This window comes from Tympanuchus pallidicinctus, unplaced genomic scaffold (assembly GCF_026119805.1).
Source record: "Tympanuchus pallidicinctus isolate F22 unplaced genomic scaffold, pur_lepc_1.0 scaffold10, whole genome shotgun sequence".
NCBI lineage: Eukaryota > Metazoa > Chordata > Aves > Galliformes > Phasianidae > Tympanuchus > Tympanuchus pallidicinctus.
In genome coordinates, this window is record NW_026294619.1 from 23,075,665 (window position 1) to 23,094,584 (window position 18,920).

An 18,920-nucleotide genomic window follows, 5' to 3' on the forward strand; every position below is an offset into this window, starting at 1 on the left:
GCACACTTGAAGTAAACCTTATATAAGAATGTCATCAAAAAAAAAAAAAAAAAGCAAATAACATGGTAAAGAATCATTGGCAATACTAAGGATAGTGGGGAGAAGCAAGAAAAAGGTTTTTTTAAATAATTTGAGAATGGGGACTATACATCAAAGATGTGCCACAGTTGGCAGGAAACAGTATCAGAGGCCATAGCCTGTTAGCATATACACAAACTTTTATCTCACAGTAACCCGACTAAAAATGGCCCTGGGCACAGAAATGCAAAGGAACAATGATATTTTAACACATTTCTTACAGTTCTGCAATTTCAAGAGAAGCTACTTTCATCACAGAATGGCCTGGGTTGATAAGAACCACAGTGATCATCCAGTTTCAACCCCCTGCGATGTGCAGGGTCACAAACCACCAGACCAGGCTGCCCAGAGCCACATCCAGGGATGGGGCATCCACAGCCTCCTTGGGCAACCTGTTCTACTGCATCACCACCCTGTGTGTGAAAAACTTCCTCCTAATTTCTAACCAAAACCTCCCCTATCTCAGTTTAAAACATTCCCCCCTGTCCTATTACTATCCACCCACCATTCATCCTTTCTTCTACCTTCTGTCACATTTAGCATTTGTTTACTTATTAGTTACTGCAGTTTCATTAGTCATTAGGTAAGACTGCCTTACTTAAATGTGTTTTACTGTTACGCTGTTACGCAAAACCGTGTACCAACTGATTGCTGGGCAAGAGATGCAGTTAACAGTGGAATAAGTGGGATGAAATTCAGTGAAAATATTTACACTTCAAATAGTAATAAAATCTCTTTTGGTTTAATGAGAGAAAGCTCTAATGAGCTACAGATGAACATACAAAATGTCAGAAACTATCATCCAACAAAAACCGCTTGAGACATTTAATTGAAGCCACCTTATTTAAATATCAAAGAATGAAAATGCATAATAAATCTCACTACACTGGGGATGGAAGTAATATACTACATTGCTGGTACTGTTCTGGAAAATGATCTTTAGAAGTGATATTAACTGCTCTTGTACAGATGACAATTAATAACCACAAAGAACTTTTCAGCATTTACATTCTGCTATTCTTGTACTGGTAAAGCAACGTTAATTATTCAGTGAGACGTTGAATGGGGAGTCTTTTGAACAGTAAAGACAAAAGATAATCTAATTCCAGTTCTGACAGAAAATCAAAATTAGAAAGTAAGAATCTTTTATAAGCCTTTATCGACTTCTGGGAGGTTTTTTTTTGCAGATTTTTTTGTTTGTTTTCAAGACATTTGTCTCAACTTTCTAATGTAGTAGGCAAAGAAGTCAGTGGAATTTCATCAGGAATCTCCAGCAAGAAAGACACCATGTCAGGAGTTATACATTCTCTCTTCATGTAAGACTAAACAAGGGGGTCCTGACATTGTACCACATTGAAGAGGATGGCCAAACTGCAAAAATCAAAGAGGACAACATCTGGATCCATAAAATTGTTCCTGAGATAAGGACAAAGGTAATTTGCAAGGTAAGTTGTCACAAGTGAAACTTTTTTTTTTTTTAAAGGTAAAATTAATGCCTAACAGTAGCACAAAACTGAAATTCAAGTAGAGTGCAATGTGAAATACTGGCTCCCTAAATCATCTGTCCATGATTCAGCTCTACAGAACTCAAACGAATTAAACCAAAACATTTTTACACGTGGCACAAATAAGCCAAGCAAACAAAGAAAAATATATAAAATCCACACTATTTTATTATGTACATTAAGAGGTTAAGTTACACTGATAGAGGTTTTCCTTCTTCAGTTTCATCTTTTGCCTCATGACTTTCTGCTGCTGCTTTCACACTTTTTTCCTCGGTGACCTGCAGAAACATAACTTTGTCATTGCTTTTTAAACATGATCTAAGTTTGGATCCTGAAAATCCTCCCCTCACACTGTCAGTCTAAAGAGAAAGGACATACAGCATACACAAGCACATGCTGTCTCCAAAATTAAACAATCTGAAAAAGAAGCATCTTCAAACTAATTTCATTAAAAAAAATTCATGGGTTAGGTTTTGAGCACCTTCTTGGCTAACAAATTTCAGTAGGTAGACATTTGTTTGGTTGTTTGTTTTGTTGGGTTTTTGGGCTTTTTTTTTTGCTATGAAATAAAACAATCGTTCTGAAGATTCAAAAACTTCTGCTATTTAATTCTTACGATTTCCTAGGTTTAACCATGCTCTGAAAGTCAGTCTCCGGTTACATGCAAACTTAGATTTTGTTGATCCATTTATCCTAAAAACTTGCCTTTATTCAGTCATTGTAAAACTTTTCTTGGATAAGCCAATTTCAACTTTTAAACTTCCTCATATTTGAAAAATACTGATGCAGTCTCAAGTGATAATTAAAAATAGCTTAGAGAGACTGTTAAAAAAAACATCTGAGATTCTCAATTGCAGACAGTTTGAGTCATGAAAATCCAATATATTTTGCTCCAGTTTTTTGGAAAAGTAAAAAAAAAAAGATACTGATCAAATAATGTTTTGGGTTTTTTTTGTTTTTGTTTCTCTGAATGGTACAATGCATTTTAATAGCCAAATTTCAAAAACAATACCAGCACATTCTCTACTACAAAGCAGTTAGATTTCATGTGCATTCAATTTTTCTTCACCCATTAACATTTCCATTCTTAAAGATATATTCCTGACAATATTACTCATCTCTAATCATTCAAATATCACAGTGTATTATCATACATGAATTTAACCACTGAGACTTACCAGTCTCTTTGATCTTTCCAGCAGTTTGTGCCACACAATGTGATGAGCCTGTATTAAATGTTATTAAATGTTACCAGAGGTAGAAAAAGAATCTTACTATAGATTAGATCCTGACAAGTATATAGAAATTATGGCATAAAAACATCTCAGACCCTAATTCACACATTACTGCTTATTACTTTAGTGTCCAATTTGCCCATATTCCTCTGATTAAAGAGGACTTAAAAATATCAGCTGTCTCTTACAAACTTCCCCAGTGGAGACAATAGCACATGTTCTAGATCACAGGCCAATATAACACAAGTCAAAAGGAGGGGGAAGAAGGACTCCTGTCTCTAGCTATACTTTTGCAGAGCCCTTCCTTAAAACATATTAGTGCTAGTATTTGCTGTTTCAAAATTTACTCACTTATAAATGAAAGACTTAGATGTAGTACCCTTCATCATGAGTGCAATTCAAAGTTCTGCTCTTTCCTCGATCTGAATGAAGATTGTGAGCTCACAACAATAAACAATTCACTAAGGCAAGGCTAATGAAATAGCCATGCAGCAATTGCACAAATGAAACCACACTTGGAATACTGAGAGAGAACATTAAGAGTATGCTTTTGTCAACTTTTCCAATTCTGATTCCACATTCACAAGAGTTCCAAGGAACTTAACCTCTAACACCCACATTATCATCATCCTGAGCCATCACTTTCTGCTACTCAAACTCCTCTTGCCTCTGAATTATCACCAGTATAAAATAAAGATCAGAAAATACACCAAATGCCCTAACTTTAAAAAGAGAAGCAAAAATGCAGAAAATGAAGGAAAAAAATGCAGAAAAAAATGTAGTTACCCTCAAATGGATTGGCAGGGACACGCCCTGGAACCTCCTTATCAATTCAGATTGACTAGTCTGAAGATTGTGAGCTGCTGTTATCTCATACTGGAAACAGAAACTTGTCCTTGGAATGTGAGGTCCTCCACTAACATCGACAAAGTCACCAACTCTGATGGAAACCAAAGGGGAAAGAAAATCCGTTGTGACTAAAAATAATCAAATAGAATTACAATCCTACTTGGTTGTGATTAGCAAAATCCTATCTATAGAACACATCAAAGACGATGAAAGAAAATCCACACAAATCCCAAACCAAATCTAAGCACATTCCCAGTTTAGTATTTCTAGGTTTCCTGCAGCAAAACTACAGGTCACCCAGTTTCCTAAAATGACTTTAGAGAATTTATACCTCAAGTCCAAAAGATATTAAATTTTTGAAGCCATGCTGCCTCTAACTCAGTGAGTTAAATTTGTCATTCAAACCAGAGAGTGGAAGGAAGGATGTAATAAAAAAACCTTGATAGAATACAAACAGCAAGTAAGAGTGATTTTTAAATTAAAATCTATAAGTAATTTATTTTTCTTACTTGCAGATATTACTTGCAATATAATTAAATCTTTCAGTGAAATATTACAGAAAGAATTTAGTTTTACTCACCTATGTAGTACTACAATTCCTTCCTTGTTCTGAGAAGCTTTCTGGTCTATTATCTCCATTTTATACCTGAACAAGAAAAAAAATTCTTACCTTTAACACTGAGTTCTGAAAAGATTTGTTCAAGGACCATTTTTCTTTTATCATGGTTGTATTTATGAGAGCTTTAAACAAGGTTTAAACCTTTAACTTCACATGCCAATGTGTACTGGCATGTACTGTTCATAAAGCATATGTATGTCTTCAGAGATCCATGCTCTCTAAAAATTTTATTCAGAAAGATAAAATGAATCTACTACTTTACATGAAAGGTTTTCAAGACATAAGACCATGTCAAACTTGTCAGCCTTGACAGACCAGCAGACACTATCAGGTCACACAATCAGGTCACATGCAACACGTGGTCATATGCAACAGCTGCTCATCCACAAGACAGCAGAGCGGTCTCTCCTCATACTAGGAACATATACAATGCCTAGTGCCATTAACAGAAGTCAGCTCCCACCAGTTCTAAATGCTTAAAAGCCAACCTAGCAAAGAGATACTCATCTGTATGTCTCATTAGTATAATTAAGCTAAAAATACTATTTGTTTTTGCAATAACTTTAGCTTTGAGCAAAATTTCAATTCACAAAATGACAAATTATTTATTATTTTCCCTACTTTTCTCCAACCACCAAAAAGATGTGGACCAGGTAATTTTTTCCCTAACAGTAAGCGGTCTGTCAGCTAAAAGAAATCCTTTAAACAGGCTTTCTTTGTAGCGCAGCCCAGAGTATTTTGCCCATTTTCCCCCTGTAGAGCTCACAAACCGCATTTCATCAAATATTCATTTGAAGATACTGAGATATGAAAAATCTACATTTCTTTAAACATGAAAGCCTTTCAGCAACAAGCAACAAGCAAACAAAAAGTCTGATCACCAGAGTTTCAGCTCAAAGGTATGAAATCTTGAGGCTCAATATTAAACTTAGAAGACCGCAGCCTTCCCACGTCTCACAAAACTACGTCCAGCAAACGTGGTGCCCTCTGGAGAGAATACTAACAATGAAATGAGCTAATGGGACAAAGACAACGGAAGCAAGCTGGCACGCTTTCACAGCAGTGAAAGATGTGCTGTCTTACTTCACCTGTCACACCTTATTCGAGGGATTTAAGTGAATTAAGGCAAACTCATACACTTACTTGTTATTCTGAAACATTTCACGTGCTACTTTTGCTTCAACGTGCAGTGTTTCAAATGGCAGGTCTTTATCAATTAGCTTACTGGCATCTCTTGTAAGAGAACGGAAATTGTCCTAAAAAGTAATTGATACATAGAAATCTGTCACCACTGTTTCATAGCTGTACTGAATAGAGCACAAGAAACACTAAGTGTTAGACAAAACAACTAACGAGATCCTAAGTATAGAACTACTGCTATAAGATTGTAATCCTTACGGATTATTAGCAACTTAATGCTAAAGAACATATCAATAGGCATTGTTCTGTCAGAAAAAATATATTTGTTGGGAGTTAAACAGGTTTTCCTAATATGATGTATTCATATATAATCTTGACACCATTCAAGATTTATCTGTGTACTCTGTTTCCCAGAGTCACAATTCCAATCATAAACAATCTCCACTCTGGTGGAATCAAAAGAAAAAACACTGTATAAGTTAGAATCTAATCACCAAAACTTTGCATACACAGATTTATTACATCATTCACAAAGTATTTCAGACTGTCATTTTAACTACAAGGCTATAACAAAGAAAAATTCTGCACTGTACTAACACTTCTTTGTTAGCAGATCATATCTGCTGGTATTTTGGCAAGCAAACAGAACAGAGAAGTCAAACGCTCGTGACAACACTGGCTACCAAAGTTTGTAGATGATTAGGTTTACTCAAGGGCACGAAATACAAGCTTTAAGAAGTGTTTCAGCTAAATGTGTTCACAGCTCTTCTACAACAATAAACTGATTGTGCTGTACACCACTAGGTGAAAATACATGAATTACAGACACTTTTACTGTCAGAGGATTCCACTCACACAAATGCTGTAAGCCTACCGTGGCACCTACACTACCAAACAAGGTTATGTAGGAGTGGAGCTGATGGCATTGAAGTCCCAACAGCCACGCCAACTGCTTTGAAATTGTATTTCAGATTAAAGCTGAAACTTGTAAGTATCTGGAGGACTGCTCTGCACTTAAACACATCCAAAAGAAACCCAGTTTGTGTGCTGAGAGCTCTATTCAGCCAAGAGCCAGTATATGATAAATGCAGAGATGTAGTTTCTGAGGCGTATTCCCAATGTAAAATAAAACACCCTATGAAAAGTGTGGGGGGGGGGGGGGGGAGGGGGAGGGGGGAAAATTCAAAAAACTCTATCTACACCACTGCCCTCTTCCCCCACCAAAGAACCACTGGACAAGGATGGAAGCTACAAAACATTCTGGGCAAATTATTGCACTTACTTTTGTTGGTTTCCAGTCATTCAGTCTACTGTCCAAAATTACATCGTAACAGAAAGCTCCAGAGATCACTGCAATTTCAAAGAGAAAATATTCACATCTGTAACGAAATATGCATTTCATTGCCAAACTATACTCTTACAAATACATCAAAATGAGTAAGAAAAATAGAAGAAAGTTTATCATAAAATACAGGTTTTCAGCTGTGATCACACACTCAAATGGCAGCTTAAATCTGGTGCCGCTATTTTCACATCACCGCTTGTGAAATACTCATTCCAAATGTCTGAATTTGATGTCGACATAATATACACTAAAGAACAAAAAAAAGTATATCTCCAAAAATGAAAGAAAAAAAAACCACACTCTGAAAGTATTTCACAGTATTTTTTTCCTGCATCATAAACCAAATTTGCACTATTCAATTATAAAGGAGAATTCACTGCATAGAGAAATCAGACAACATTAGAAGCTGAAATAAAATGGTTAAAAGAAGGTTGTGAATGCTTATCAAGCTATTGACACCTTAAAAATTAAGCTTATGACCCCAGTAAGTTCACATTATTTCTACATTTACACCGTAATGATGTATGTTAGCATACACAAGATTATGCCAAATATCTGCTCTACATCAAGCAATCAAGACAAATGCCAAAATTGTTAAAAAGGGAATCAATTGCAGGAAGACTCCGAACAACCAAACATGTTCTTATATATGTCAGATATATAATTGTGTAGTAAGCTTTGTTACCAAAATCACAGAGTATCCCGAGTTGGAAGGATCCCACAAGGATCATCAAGTCCATGCAATTAATCTTAATTGTGTGTTTTCTCACTTTTGTGAATGTTAGGCTACAGATGAACACAAGTTGTTAGTAACCCTATTCGAACACCAATAATCTTCCAACTTGATGTATACATGGCAATTTTTAATAATTCAAGTGCTCACACTCCCCACATGGCTTCACAATTAAAAGGTCATGCCCTTAAGTCACTAACTTTATGTAATCTGAAGCACTACAACACTTGTCCAGGAACCACTCAGATCAATCTTCTGTACTTGAACGAAGAAATTATTTTCAGCCTGATAAATATAAGTTCAAGAAATCTTGGTACATTACATTTTGCTTTTGATAATTATTTTTCCAGTGGAGCATCTAGGAGCACAGATTCCCTCATCTACTCCTCCCTCTCTCTGCCAGTATCATGCAGAATAAGACTCCTGACATCTTCAAAGCATAGACCAAAACCACTACTTCAGAAAAGTAATTTGAGTAGATGGCAAAGGAACTCAGGTTTAATCCTTAGTTTATCAATTGATACAGAAAAACAGTTTAAGAGGAGATAAGCTCCTGTCTTTTTTCCAGTCCACCTACTTCACAGAGCAGCCACACAGATGTTATGTAGAGTCAGTACAGTTTAAAGCCCAACTTCTTAACATAACCAAATACAAATTCTGGATCACCTCAATAACAAAAAAGTAGTAATAAGAAACTAGTCATTCTATGGGATCTCTATGACATTTATGTAGATTGGTTTCTTTTTAACACCAAATTTTGCAAAGTGTATGATTACCTCCTACCGAATACAAGGCTGTAACAACTCCAGATAACACATACAAATGCTAAGTACATTCAATCATTGGAAAAGGAGCCTCTGATTTTCTTTTGTAACATTGTTAGAACTCATTTAAGCAGAAAAAGACAAGACAATCAACTACAAAACATTTATACTACCTGGCACTTCTGGAGCTTTAACCAGATTCACAGAGTACTCCTCTTTGAACGCCCGCTTTAACACACTCGCCATGATCATGGCACAGGAACGCCAATAGGCCTGTAAGAATTTCAGAACACAGTTTATTAACATCAGCTATTTACACCCAAGAACACCAACATTTCGCTGAATTAGGCACAAACCTCCACGCCAACGCAAACATTACTTTCATTAAAATTTAAACTTCTGTTTGGTGACAGAACATTCGTCAAGAGAATCAAAATTAAAAGTCGGGGATCCGATAAATGTTTATAAACACCTAAAGGAAGCTGAGAGGCAAATGGATGAGGCCTCGGTGTTGTGTAGTGATAGGACAAGGAGTAATAGCCTCAAAACTTGAACATAGGAAGTTCTGTACTAACTTCTCTACAGTAAAGGCGAGAGAGCACTGGAACAGGTTGCCCAGAAAGGTGTGGAGTCTCCTTGTATGGAGATACTTAAGACCCATCTGAACACTTACCTGTGCAATCTATTGTAGGGAACCTGCTCTAGCAGGGGGGTTGGACCCAATGAGGTCCCTTCCAACCTCTGCAATTCTGTGAAAAGGCAAGCTAATTGTTTCTCTGGAGATATTTAAATCTCAAATTGTATAATCATACAATATAGGTCGAAAGGGATGCCTTCATGTCAGCCAGCCCACACAGTGCTCTAAATAACAATAACCATGATGTGCCAACCATTAAAAATACCTATAACTTTCACAACAACAAAGTTCAGGGAACTAAAATGGGCATACAGAATAAAATAGTTGTGATCAAGGTCATCTGCAATCAGTTAAAATGCAGACTTACCTTATTTACTTCCTCTGGATCTTCATCTTTGAAGGTGAGGAACTGAATTTCGCAAGACTTGGTCAAGGGTCTGTACATATCCCAGACTTCACCATCCACAAGAGCTAGAACAGATTTCTTGCAATGCCATTCGCTTAAATCTAAAGAAAGTGAAAAACAAGTTACACAGTTATTAACATCATTCCTCAGAGCCAGCAGTTCAGACCTCTGCATTTCTAACAACACACTGCAAGTTTAACTACTCTAAAGTGACTTGAAAGGATGAGATATTAACAGAACCTACGAAAAATCAACTCCATTTCTACTGATATTTTTCACACCAGTAAGATATATTCCACATGATGAATAGTAGAATCACTTGAATTGGAAAGGGCCTTTAAAGGTCACCTAGTCATATATACATAGAATCATACAATTCTTAGAACTGAAATGGACCTTTAAATGTCACCTAGTCCAACTTCCCTACATGTAGTCATCTAGTTTAATGTAAACACTGAGTTTACATTAAAAATATGCTGTAAACTTCAATACAAATATTCTGAATACACATCCCTTACCAAGGTCATTAAAACACCACTAGCATTAATGTTTCAAGTTTGGATGGCAAACACTTCCATTGGTAACTAATTTTCCCTATGAGTGACATCAGGAAAGAGTTCAACTCTTATGAGGAGCAGATGAGGGAACTGGGATTGTTGAGTCTGGAAGAGGCTCAGAGGAGACCTTATTGCTCTCTATAACCACCTGAAAGGAGGGTTAGGTTGGGTATTCGGAAAAATTTCCTCTCACAAAGTGGTGAGGCAGTGGCACAGGCTGCCCACAGAAATGGTGGAGTCACCGTCCCTGGAGGTGTTCAAGAACTGTTTGGACATGGCACTGATGGATGTGGTCAGTGGGCGTGATGGGGACAGGCTGACGGTTGGACTGGGTGATCTTAGAGGTCTTTTCCAACCTCATGATTCCATAATTCATGCAGTTTACGAGTCCGCTGAAGAGTCCATTCACTTACGCATGGCACAATTGTACGGTGTAGAGAAAGCTTTGTTCATTACAAACACGCTGCCAGGGTGAGATTTTCCAGTGTATTTCACTTCGATTTTCTCAATTCGTGGATAAAGAGATAACTGCCTCTCCTTCTCTTTGGTAAAGAGTTCATTACGCATCCGAGTAACTTCATCTGACGTCAGTCGAGAAGCAGAGAGTACAGAGTTGAAGCCTGGTAAAACACACAACCTAAAATTAGCGATTTCAAAGCCTCTTTACACGTCGGTTTCTGCAGAAAGGGGGACAGGACATAGCACCGCTAGCCTTCCCTCAGACACACCGACAGTGCACTCAGCACCCGCTCCCCGCTAACGCACCAACAACAAACGCCCGCAGGGTCGCCTAGCACGGCGCAGCCCGCAGGTCACCACGCCGCTCGGCAGGCCCGGCCGCTGGAAGCAAAGACCGAAGGAAGTGCCGAGCCGCCGCCCCGCGACTCCCCTGCCCCAGCTCCCGTCCCACCGCCACTCACGGCGCCCTTCCCGCCCGCCCCGCAGGCAGCGGGCGGCCCAGCACGCCGCCATGCTCCAGCTCAGTCCCTGTGCGTTCCCCGTCCGGCTCCGCTGGAAACAACGGCAGCGGCAGCGCGGTTCCCCCCGCCGCTCCACTATCTGCCGCCAGGCGGCTCCGTGAAACCTCGTCAGTCGTGGGCCGTCTGGATTCGTTTTAGTCCGTCTGGATTCGTTTTAGTCCGTCTGGATTCGTTTTAGTCCGTCTGCGCTGTGTTCGCAGCGTTCCGCCCTCCTCCGCCGTGCACGCACGTCCTTACAGCAGGCGGTTACACCGCCCCCTAAGCGGCACGTTGAGGATGTTGCGGAACAGATTGAAACAACTCGCTGCTGCGTTTACAGGGTTAATAGCCGAGGCCCAGCCCTCGTCTGGAAAAGTCTGATGAATTGTTCATTGCACTGACTGACTAACAGCAAGAGGCCAACAGTGTGCAAAAGCAGCCAAGTTTATTACTCCAACTTCATGCAGCAAATTACCAATTTGCAGTCACAAACTCCTCTACCACTTCCACTCTCAAAAAGATTTAAGTAAGCACAAGCTAGCTACAACCCGTACAGTAAAACCATTCAGGAAAATTAAATGTGTGAAAGAACTCGGGATTTGTACCCATTTTACATTTCAGCTGGCAGCAGTTGTGAGACAGATCCCCCAATATCAAAGGCATAACAGTCACCAAGCACGTCAGTGTCAAAACAGTAACACTCAAATAGTTCCATTAAAAGCAACTCAGCATCACAAAAAATAAAATGTGCTAATACTGGTCATAATCAGTAACATACAGAATTTTCCACTGCGGCTGCAGTCAGCCACGTCTAGATGAGCTGAGGGTTGTCGGCTCCTGCTGATGCAACACCTGGCACTGGAGCCCTGCTTACCTGGGCTGCCATCCAGAAACCCAGATGTGAGGCTACAGGAGCTGTTCCTGTTCTTCATCACGTTCTTTGATAGACCAAGAATTTTGGCATGTTTTAATTATACTCCTTCCTCACATTTTAAAACCTCCCGGAAACTATGTTAAGGCGCGTGTAAGACCAGGAAGTGATCCAAGAGAGCCAGCTATGTAATCTACATAGACATTGGAGGTCTTTGACATGGTCCCACACTGCATTCTCATCTCTAAATTGGAGAGATATGGATTTTAAGAGTGGACTATTTGGTGGATAAGGAATTGATTGGATGGCCACAGGCAGAGGGTTGAGATATATATCCACATGGAGGCCAGTAGTGAGTGTTGTCTCCCAGAGGTCTGGCTCCAGTGCTCTGCAACATTTTTACCAATGTCATAGACAGTGGGATCAAGTGCATCCTCAGCAAGTTTGCTGATGACATGAAGCTGAGTGGTGCAGTTGATATAATAGAATGGATGCCATCCAAAGGAATCTGGACAGGCTTGAAGATTGGGCCCTTGAGAAGAAGGCTGAGTACAATCCTAGATACGCTTGCAGACAGGGAGAATAACTCACTGAAAGCAGCTCTGTGGAGACGATGGATGAAAAGCTGGACACGAGCCAGCAGTATACATCTGCAGCCTGGAAGACCAACAGCATCCTGGGCTGCATCAAAAGAGGGGTGGCCAACAGGGAGATGGTGGATGTATAATCAGTGAATATAAAGGTGCTATAATTATGAAATAAACAAGAGAGTTTGGCAAGCAGAATATAATGACAAAAAGAGAATAGATAGAATGCTTACCCACATCCTAGGCTCACTACAAAACTCCAGAGAAGTCAGCTCTTAAATGGGTCTAAGAGAGGTGCAGCCAGGCTCCACCCCTTCCAGCAGCACAGGTGAATTGCCTTCACCTGTGCTCCTCTGTCTGGCTCATGGCTCGCCTCAAGTGATCAATCAGAGGTTCAGGCCATGATTCAGCAGTTCCCATACAGTGGGAATTGTTTCACTCTGCTCTGCCCTTGCGAGTCCCCATCTGGAGTACTGCAATCAGGCCTGGGGCTCCCAGCACAGAAAAGATGTGTAGCCATTGGAGAGGGTCCAGAGGAGGACCACAAAGACGATCAGAGGACTGGAGCACAGCTCCTTTGAGGAAAGGTTGAGGGAGGTGGGGTTGTTCTTCCTGGAGATGAGAAGACTTTGGGAAGACTTCATTGCAGCCTTCCAGTACTTGAGGAGAGCTTATAAAAAGGAGGTAGGCCATCTTTTTATATGGCCAGATAGTGACAGGACAAGGGGAAGTGGTTTTAAATGAAAAGAGGGAAAAATTAGATTAGATTTTAGGAGGAAATCATTTACTCAGAACAGTGAGACGCTGGCACAGGCTGGCCAGAGAAGCTGTGGTTCCCCATCCCTAGAGGTATTCAAGGCCAGATTGCACAGGGTCCTGGGCAGACGAGCTGGTGGGGGGCAACTCCGCCCAAGTGGATTGGAATTAGATGATCCTTAAGATCCTTTCTAACCCAATCCATTCTATGATTCTATGATAAAATGAGGTAAACACAAGTCATTTTTTTAGTGCAGTCAGCATATCATAGGCAACATGCTTCCATGTATAAACAGCTTATGGCCTTGTGGTGAAAGATTCTTAGAAAACACAAAGATGTTATTATCACTTACTAAAGCTGAACTAGACTATTCTATTAACTTTTTATTTGATGACTTGACGGGTCATGTGTGGTCACTGATTACATCACATAACCTTTTTATTTTAACTGGAAAAATGTTCACAATGTACAGTATAAAAAGAATATTCTAGTCTGATAGGAGGCCATTCAAACTTTTATGGAGAATAAAAACTGAATCACACCCTATCCTGTCACTATGAGGTAGTCTTGAATGACTAGAATGATTGACTTAGTACTTACTGCATATTTATTTATTCATGCAGGATCTCTGATTTAAATGCTGATCTCTGAATTTTCTCTCATATGAATACATGCAACTCTTCACTGAGGTTACTCTCCAGGAAAATGGTGGTAGCCTATCCAGTCCCTACTTCCACTTCTGTGGTAGAAGCACAAAGCAGACAAAAAGCTGCCTGGGATCTGCAGTACACAGCAGTCTGTGGGAAGAGCATGGCCAAACCTGTGTTCTGGTAATCCCTGGCTGACAAGAGGTACAGTGCAAAGCTGCACCTCCCCAGTGGAAATCAAAACCATACCAAGCTGCTGGAAATTTCACCCAAAGATCAGCAGACAAGCCTACAGTTTGTGGACAAAAGCAAAAAAAGGGGAGCAACACTGCTGTCAGTCTGGGGTTAATTACAAAGTTCAGTCTTCAAGCTTATTTGTCATATATGATGCTACAGCTGGTTCACAATTATAGCATTGTTTACCTCTGTATATTTACTTGAGGCTTCTGTGTTAGAAATAAAAAGAAAGCTGGGCCCACAACACTAGGCCTGAGCTGAGCTTAGGCTGAGGATTATGTTCAGCTGCCTGGTGCAGCCCTACCAGCAGCCAGCAGGGTCTAACAGGCCTGCTTTAATCCTCAAACTATTGATCTACCTGTCAATGCTCAAAAACCACTGTCAGTGGTTTTAGTCAGAGACTGAAAAAACACACTTGGAGGGATTTGGATGGAGTCCATAGGATTTCATCATGTCATGACACCAAGTGTTTCTGTAGTACAGAGGAAAAACAGGTAATAAAAGTGGAGAAAAACTGGACACAGTTAATTGCAAGGTGCAATTTTTCATAAAGCTGTTTGAACTTCAGGGAAACCATGGATGTTACCAAGGTAACAGGAACCCCACCTCTTCCACAACTGTGTAAGATACAGTCACAAAGTGGACAGGAGAAACCATGGCTGCTTATGGCCACATGGCTCCTAGACCAGCCTTGGGCTCACCAGTAGATCATTGCAAGAGCAACACAGCACTAAACATGTCTGCTCTTCCTGCTGGGAAAAAGCGTGACTAGCACATCAAGAGAGGTGATTCTGCCCCTCTTCTCTGCTCTCGTGAGACCCCACCTGTAGTACTGCATCCAGTTCTGGAGTCCCCAGCACAAGGAGGGCATGGAGTTGTTGGTGCAGGTCCAGCGGTGGGCCACAGAGATGATCTGAGGGCTGGAGCACAGCCCCTATGAGGACAGGCTGAGAGCTGTGGCTCTTCTCTTGAGAAGGCTTTGGGGGGACGTTATAGTGGCCTTTCAGTACTTGAAGGCAGCTTACAGGAAAGCTGGGGAGGGGCTTTTTGTAAGGGCACGTAGCGACAGAGGGAAAATGGTTTTAAGATAGAAGAGGCAGATTTAGACCAGATATTAGGAAGAAATTCTTTACTGTGAGAGCGGTGAGACATTGGAACAGATTGCCTAGAGTGGTTGTAGATGCTCCCACCCTGGAAGTGTTCAAAGCCAGGCTAGATGGGGCTTTGAACAACCTGATCTATTAGGAGGTGTCCCTGCCTATAGCGGGGGATAGAACTAGATGATCTTAAAGGCCCTTTCCAATCCAAAGCATTCTATGATTCTACATTTCTATGATGGTCTGTCTTTAATCAGCCACCAACAACACCTTCATTGAAAAAAAGAGAATATATGTATATATCTTGCTTCTTTTCTCAAAACTATAGTTGCTTGCAGCTTTCAAAGTGGAAAAGATATATCTTTTTTCCAAGCAGCAGTTAAAACAAACATGAAACAGGAGAACTAACAAAATGCCACATAAATAGAAAGGCGACAAGGCCTACTGCATCTAGATGAATGGACAGCTGTTAGAGCAATATTCAGAACATTAAAAAAAGCTGGGTGTGGTGACACTGAAAACTGCAAAAGAAAAAAGCGTATTCCTTAAAGTGTAGCTCTCAATGTCTCTGCATATTTATGCACAGCTGTTAACAGTTTGCCACTCTAAGAGCAAGGCTCCACATCTGATTGATACAGTGTAATCCAAGCTGAAGTTCTGGCCGCAAACTAGAAGGCATAGCACACTGATCAGTGAGTGTCACAAAGAAAGTTTGTGACAGAGTGTAAAATGTGCATTTTGGTGATTCAGCTGCTTAATTATATGGAATATGTTTTAGTGAATTTATAAATAGATTTCCATCAGCTTTTCTCATTTCTGTGCTCCTGACAACATCAGTACATCTACAGCTATTTGCTCCAGTCTTCAGTCCTTAGAAGAACATGCAAAAGACAGCAGTTTGGTGTGATTGGAAAAAAAAAAAAAAAAAAAAAAGATGCATTCATGGATTCAATTTTCAATTCTCTTTTACCAGCTCAAACATAGCATTTCTCTTCTGGAAAGGAATATGAAAAAAGCCTGCTTCTTTCCTTCTAAATATGGGAAAGTATTCAAACATTTGTTCTTCCTGATCAAAACGTAAGCAATGTAAATAGCAGTAACAATCAGCCCTACTACTCTCATAACATATAAAGATACAGATATACTTTTGCACAGGAGTGGGGTTTTTTTTGCAAGCCCTTCCCTTTCTTCCTCAGTTGCTCTATATCCTAAACATTTTCTTTAGCACTCCTACTAATCTCACTGGCCTACCTACGTAAGCTCAGAGACACAAAGAAAGTATAAAGAAAACACAAGGAAATGGAAGGAGTGCAGAACTATAATCATCTATACTTTCGCTGATGCTTCATTCCCCAACCAAGAGATGACCAGCTCACAGACACAGCAATACTCATCAACAGGCTACAGATGCATTCTTGCTGACATGAAACTGTGGTTATGCTGATTGGTCTGCTTCACTTCCACAAGTAGGCTTGAAACATGTCAGGCTTATGCCAGAATGGGGTGCAGCAGAGAAATGCAGCTTTCCGTTAAACTTTTTTTTTTCCATTTTGATGGCAGTGCAAGGATGAATATTCATTAGGTCTTCCATTCATGTCTTCTAGTTTGGTATTTATAAGCTGTGATATGTGTGATTATACAAGAATTAAATCTTACTCTTTTAACGATTAACTAGACAGCCAGTTCTCATGGAGCAGCACTTTTCTCCCTGCATTACATGTTTTTAAGAAGTGGAATCATAATCATCTTCCTCTCTTACCTATCAGCAACATAATTATTCACATTGCAGTGCCTTTATATCCAAGAACTGTTTCCAAAGTGAAGGCATAGATCTTGTTAACACTTTGGTGAAGTGCTTCTATCCTAATAGAAGATGTAAACTTGTAATGTTATACAGGTTAATGCCAGCAGCTCTACTACAAAGTTTCATTTAATAGAGGAAGAATTCCACTGTAGTATAAGAATGTGAATCTATGTGAAATATTAGATAATGAAATGTTTTTTTTTTCAGAAATTACTGAGATCATTAAGTAGCTAAGTCTGGAAATCGTGTTACACTTGCACATTATTCTTAAGGATTTTGCATACAAACAACTTGACTATAACTGTTATTACAACATAAGGTAGATATCTTTCACCTGCATTCTGTATGCAGATTTTGTTTTTGTTTTTTTAATCACAGAACCATAGGATCATAGAATCTTCTCAATTGGAAGACACCTTTAAAGGTCATCTGGTCCAACACCCCTGCAATGAACAGGGACACCTACAGCTCCACCAGGTTCTCAGAGCCCCATCCAACCTGATCTTGAGTGTCTACAGGGACAGGGCATCCACCACCTTCTGAGCAACCTGTCCTACTGCCTCACCACCTTTACTGTAAAAAACATTTCCCTTATATCCGATATAAGTGTATATAATTAACAAGTATACATACAAGTTAGGCTGGTCTTTAGAGAGCAAATAACCAGAAAGATTATCACATTAGAGAGGGATAATCAAAAATGAATAGAAAAGCTTACCCATACTCTAAGCTCACAGAGAAAGAAGAGAGGGGAAAAAAAAACCACAAGAGAAGCAATCTCTTAGAAGAGATCCTATCTCAGTAGCAGTCAGCCCTTAAATGGGATCTAGGAGAGGTGTAACCAGGCTCCACCACTTCTAGTCACACAGGTGAACTGCTTTCACCTGTGCTCCTGCAGCTGACTCAGTGCTTGCCTCAGGTGATCAATCAGGGGTTCAGGCCATAATTCAATAGTTCCCATACAAAGCTCTTGTTTGTATAAACTGAAAGTATTTAAGTGGATTTACTGTGGTATGAGTCATCCTAATGAAATACAGATTAAATGCTACATAAGAATCCATCTATTTGGACAATCAAAATGGAGTGTTTACCGTGACGAAAGGACTCTGATGGGAATCCTAACAAGACAACTCCTCCTCACCTCTGATCTCTCCATTCACATTATTGGTTCACTGCCATTGTTTTGGCTTCAGCAGCCACCCTCCGAGCTGTCCCTTACCTTAGTACTGTTCTGCCATTTCTTGACATTCCCCTCCTCTACACCTTTTCCACTAGGCTCCTTCCGTAGAGTAGCAACATATACTTGCAATATGCACGTGTGTGTGTTTGTGTATTCATATGCCTTTTTTTTTTTTTTCAAAAATATTACTTATATTCTATGCACATTTTTGTATGTGATAAATAGACTCAGATTTTTATGTGAAGAGTTTCATCCTAATTCTCTGGTTGCTACTAAAAGAGCTGCTGGATACTTCATTTATAAATAATCTTTCCCCATTTTGCTCAGTCTAAAAATACAGCCAATGTTGCTGCACTGATCATCAGAAATACTTCTAAAACTTTTCCTATTACAGAACCATATTACATTGCTAGTGTATTTTAAAATGTCATTAGAAACGACTCAGATGCAGAATTAATTGTGATGAGTTTTTTTTTCCCCCTGATTCCTACATTTAAAGAACCATTGCACCTCCTGCATATTTAATGAAGATCTTCCTAAACCAAGTATAAAGTGCCAAGACAGGAGGCTGTGGAGGCGATTGTGCTGCCCTGCTGTGCTGGCATATACATCCACACAGCATCCTATCCTGCACGGGTGTGATGGATGGCTGTGGATGAGCTCTGTGTCTGAAGGTGCTCCTTGCCATCACGTCGCTCCCTTTTTGCCAAGAGCATCCACCTGCACTTCTATTTCACCATTCACCCTGTGACGCCTGCTTCCATTCCACTGCTCTCCATCCTGGATGGGTGTAATTGCAGAAGCGAACGCAAGCAGTGACTGTGAGCTTCTCGAGGGAGAAGTTTAAGCCTTTTGTAATCGAAGCCAAAGTTTATTCTGCCGCTGCCAACACCCGTGAAATCACATGTAAACA

At 39.9% G+C, this 18,920-nt stretch overlaps 1 protein-coding gene across 1 annotated transcript; it reads right to left on the reverse strand.

Moving 5' to 3' along the window:
- Window positions 1-1,729: 1,729 nt before the first annotated feature.
- MRPL39 (mitochondrial ribosomal protein L39) lies at window positions 1,730-10,918 on the reverse strand. The gene is made up of 10 exons (XM_052667076.1): window positions 10,789-10,918; window positions 10,282-10,488; window positions 9,273-9,412; window positions 8,442-8,541; window positions 6,709-6,776; window positions 5,430-5,542; window positions 4,248-4,313; window positions 3,605-3,758; window positions 2,762-2,809; window positions 1,730-1,861 (listed from the first exon to the last, which is right to left on the reverse strand). Exons 1-10 carry the CDS (start codon window positions 10,838-10,840, stop codon window positions 1,775-1,777), a joined length of 1,035 nt encoding a protein of 344 aa, XP_052523036.1. The 5' UTR covers window positions 10,841-10,918; the 3' UTR covers window positions 1,730-1,774.
- Between the last annotated feature and the right edge of the window lie 8,002 nt (window positions 10,919-18,920).

Bases quoted from the DNA above. Each gene is read 5' to 3' on its own strand.
- MRPL39 (XM_052667076.1), bottom strand. From the start codon at position 10,840: ATGGCGGCGTGCTGGGCCGCCCGCTGCCTGCGGGGCGGGCGGGAAGGG. The intron at 5,543-6,708 runs GTAAGTGCAATA...ATTACTTTTTAG, and splicing joins ATGACTGGAAACCAACAAAA to GACAATTTCCGTTCTCTTAC. The intron at 3,759-4,247 runs GTGAGTAAAACT...GGTTTCCATCAG, and splicing joins GGAATTGTAGTACTACATAG to AGTTGGTGACTTTGTCGATG.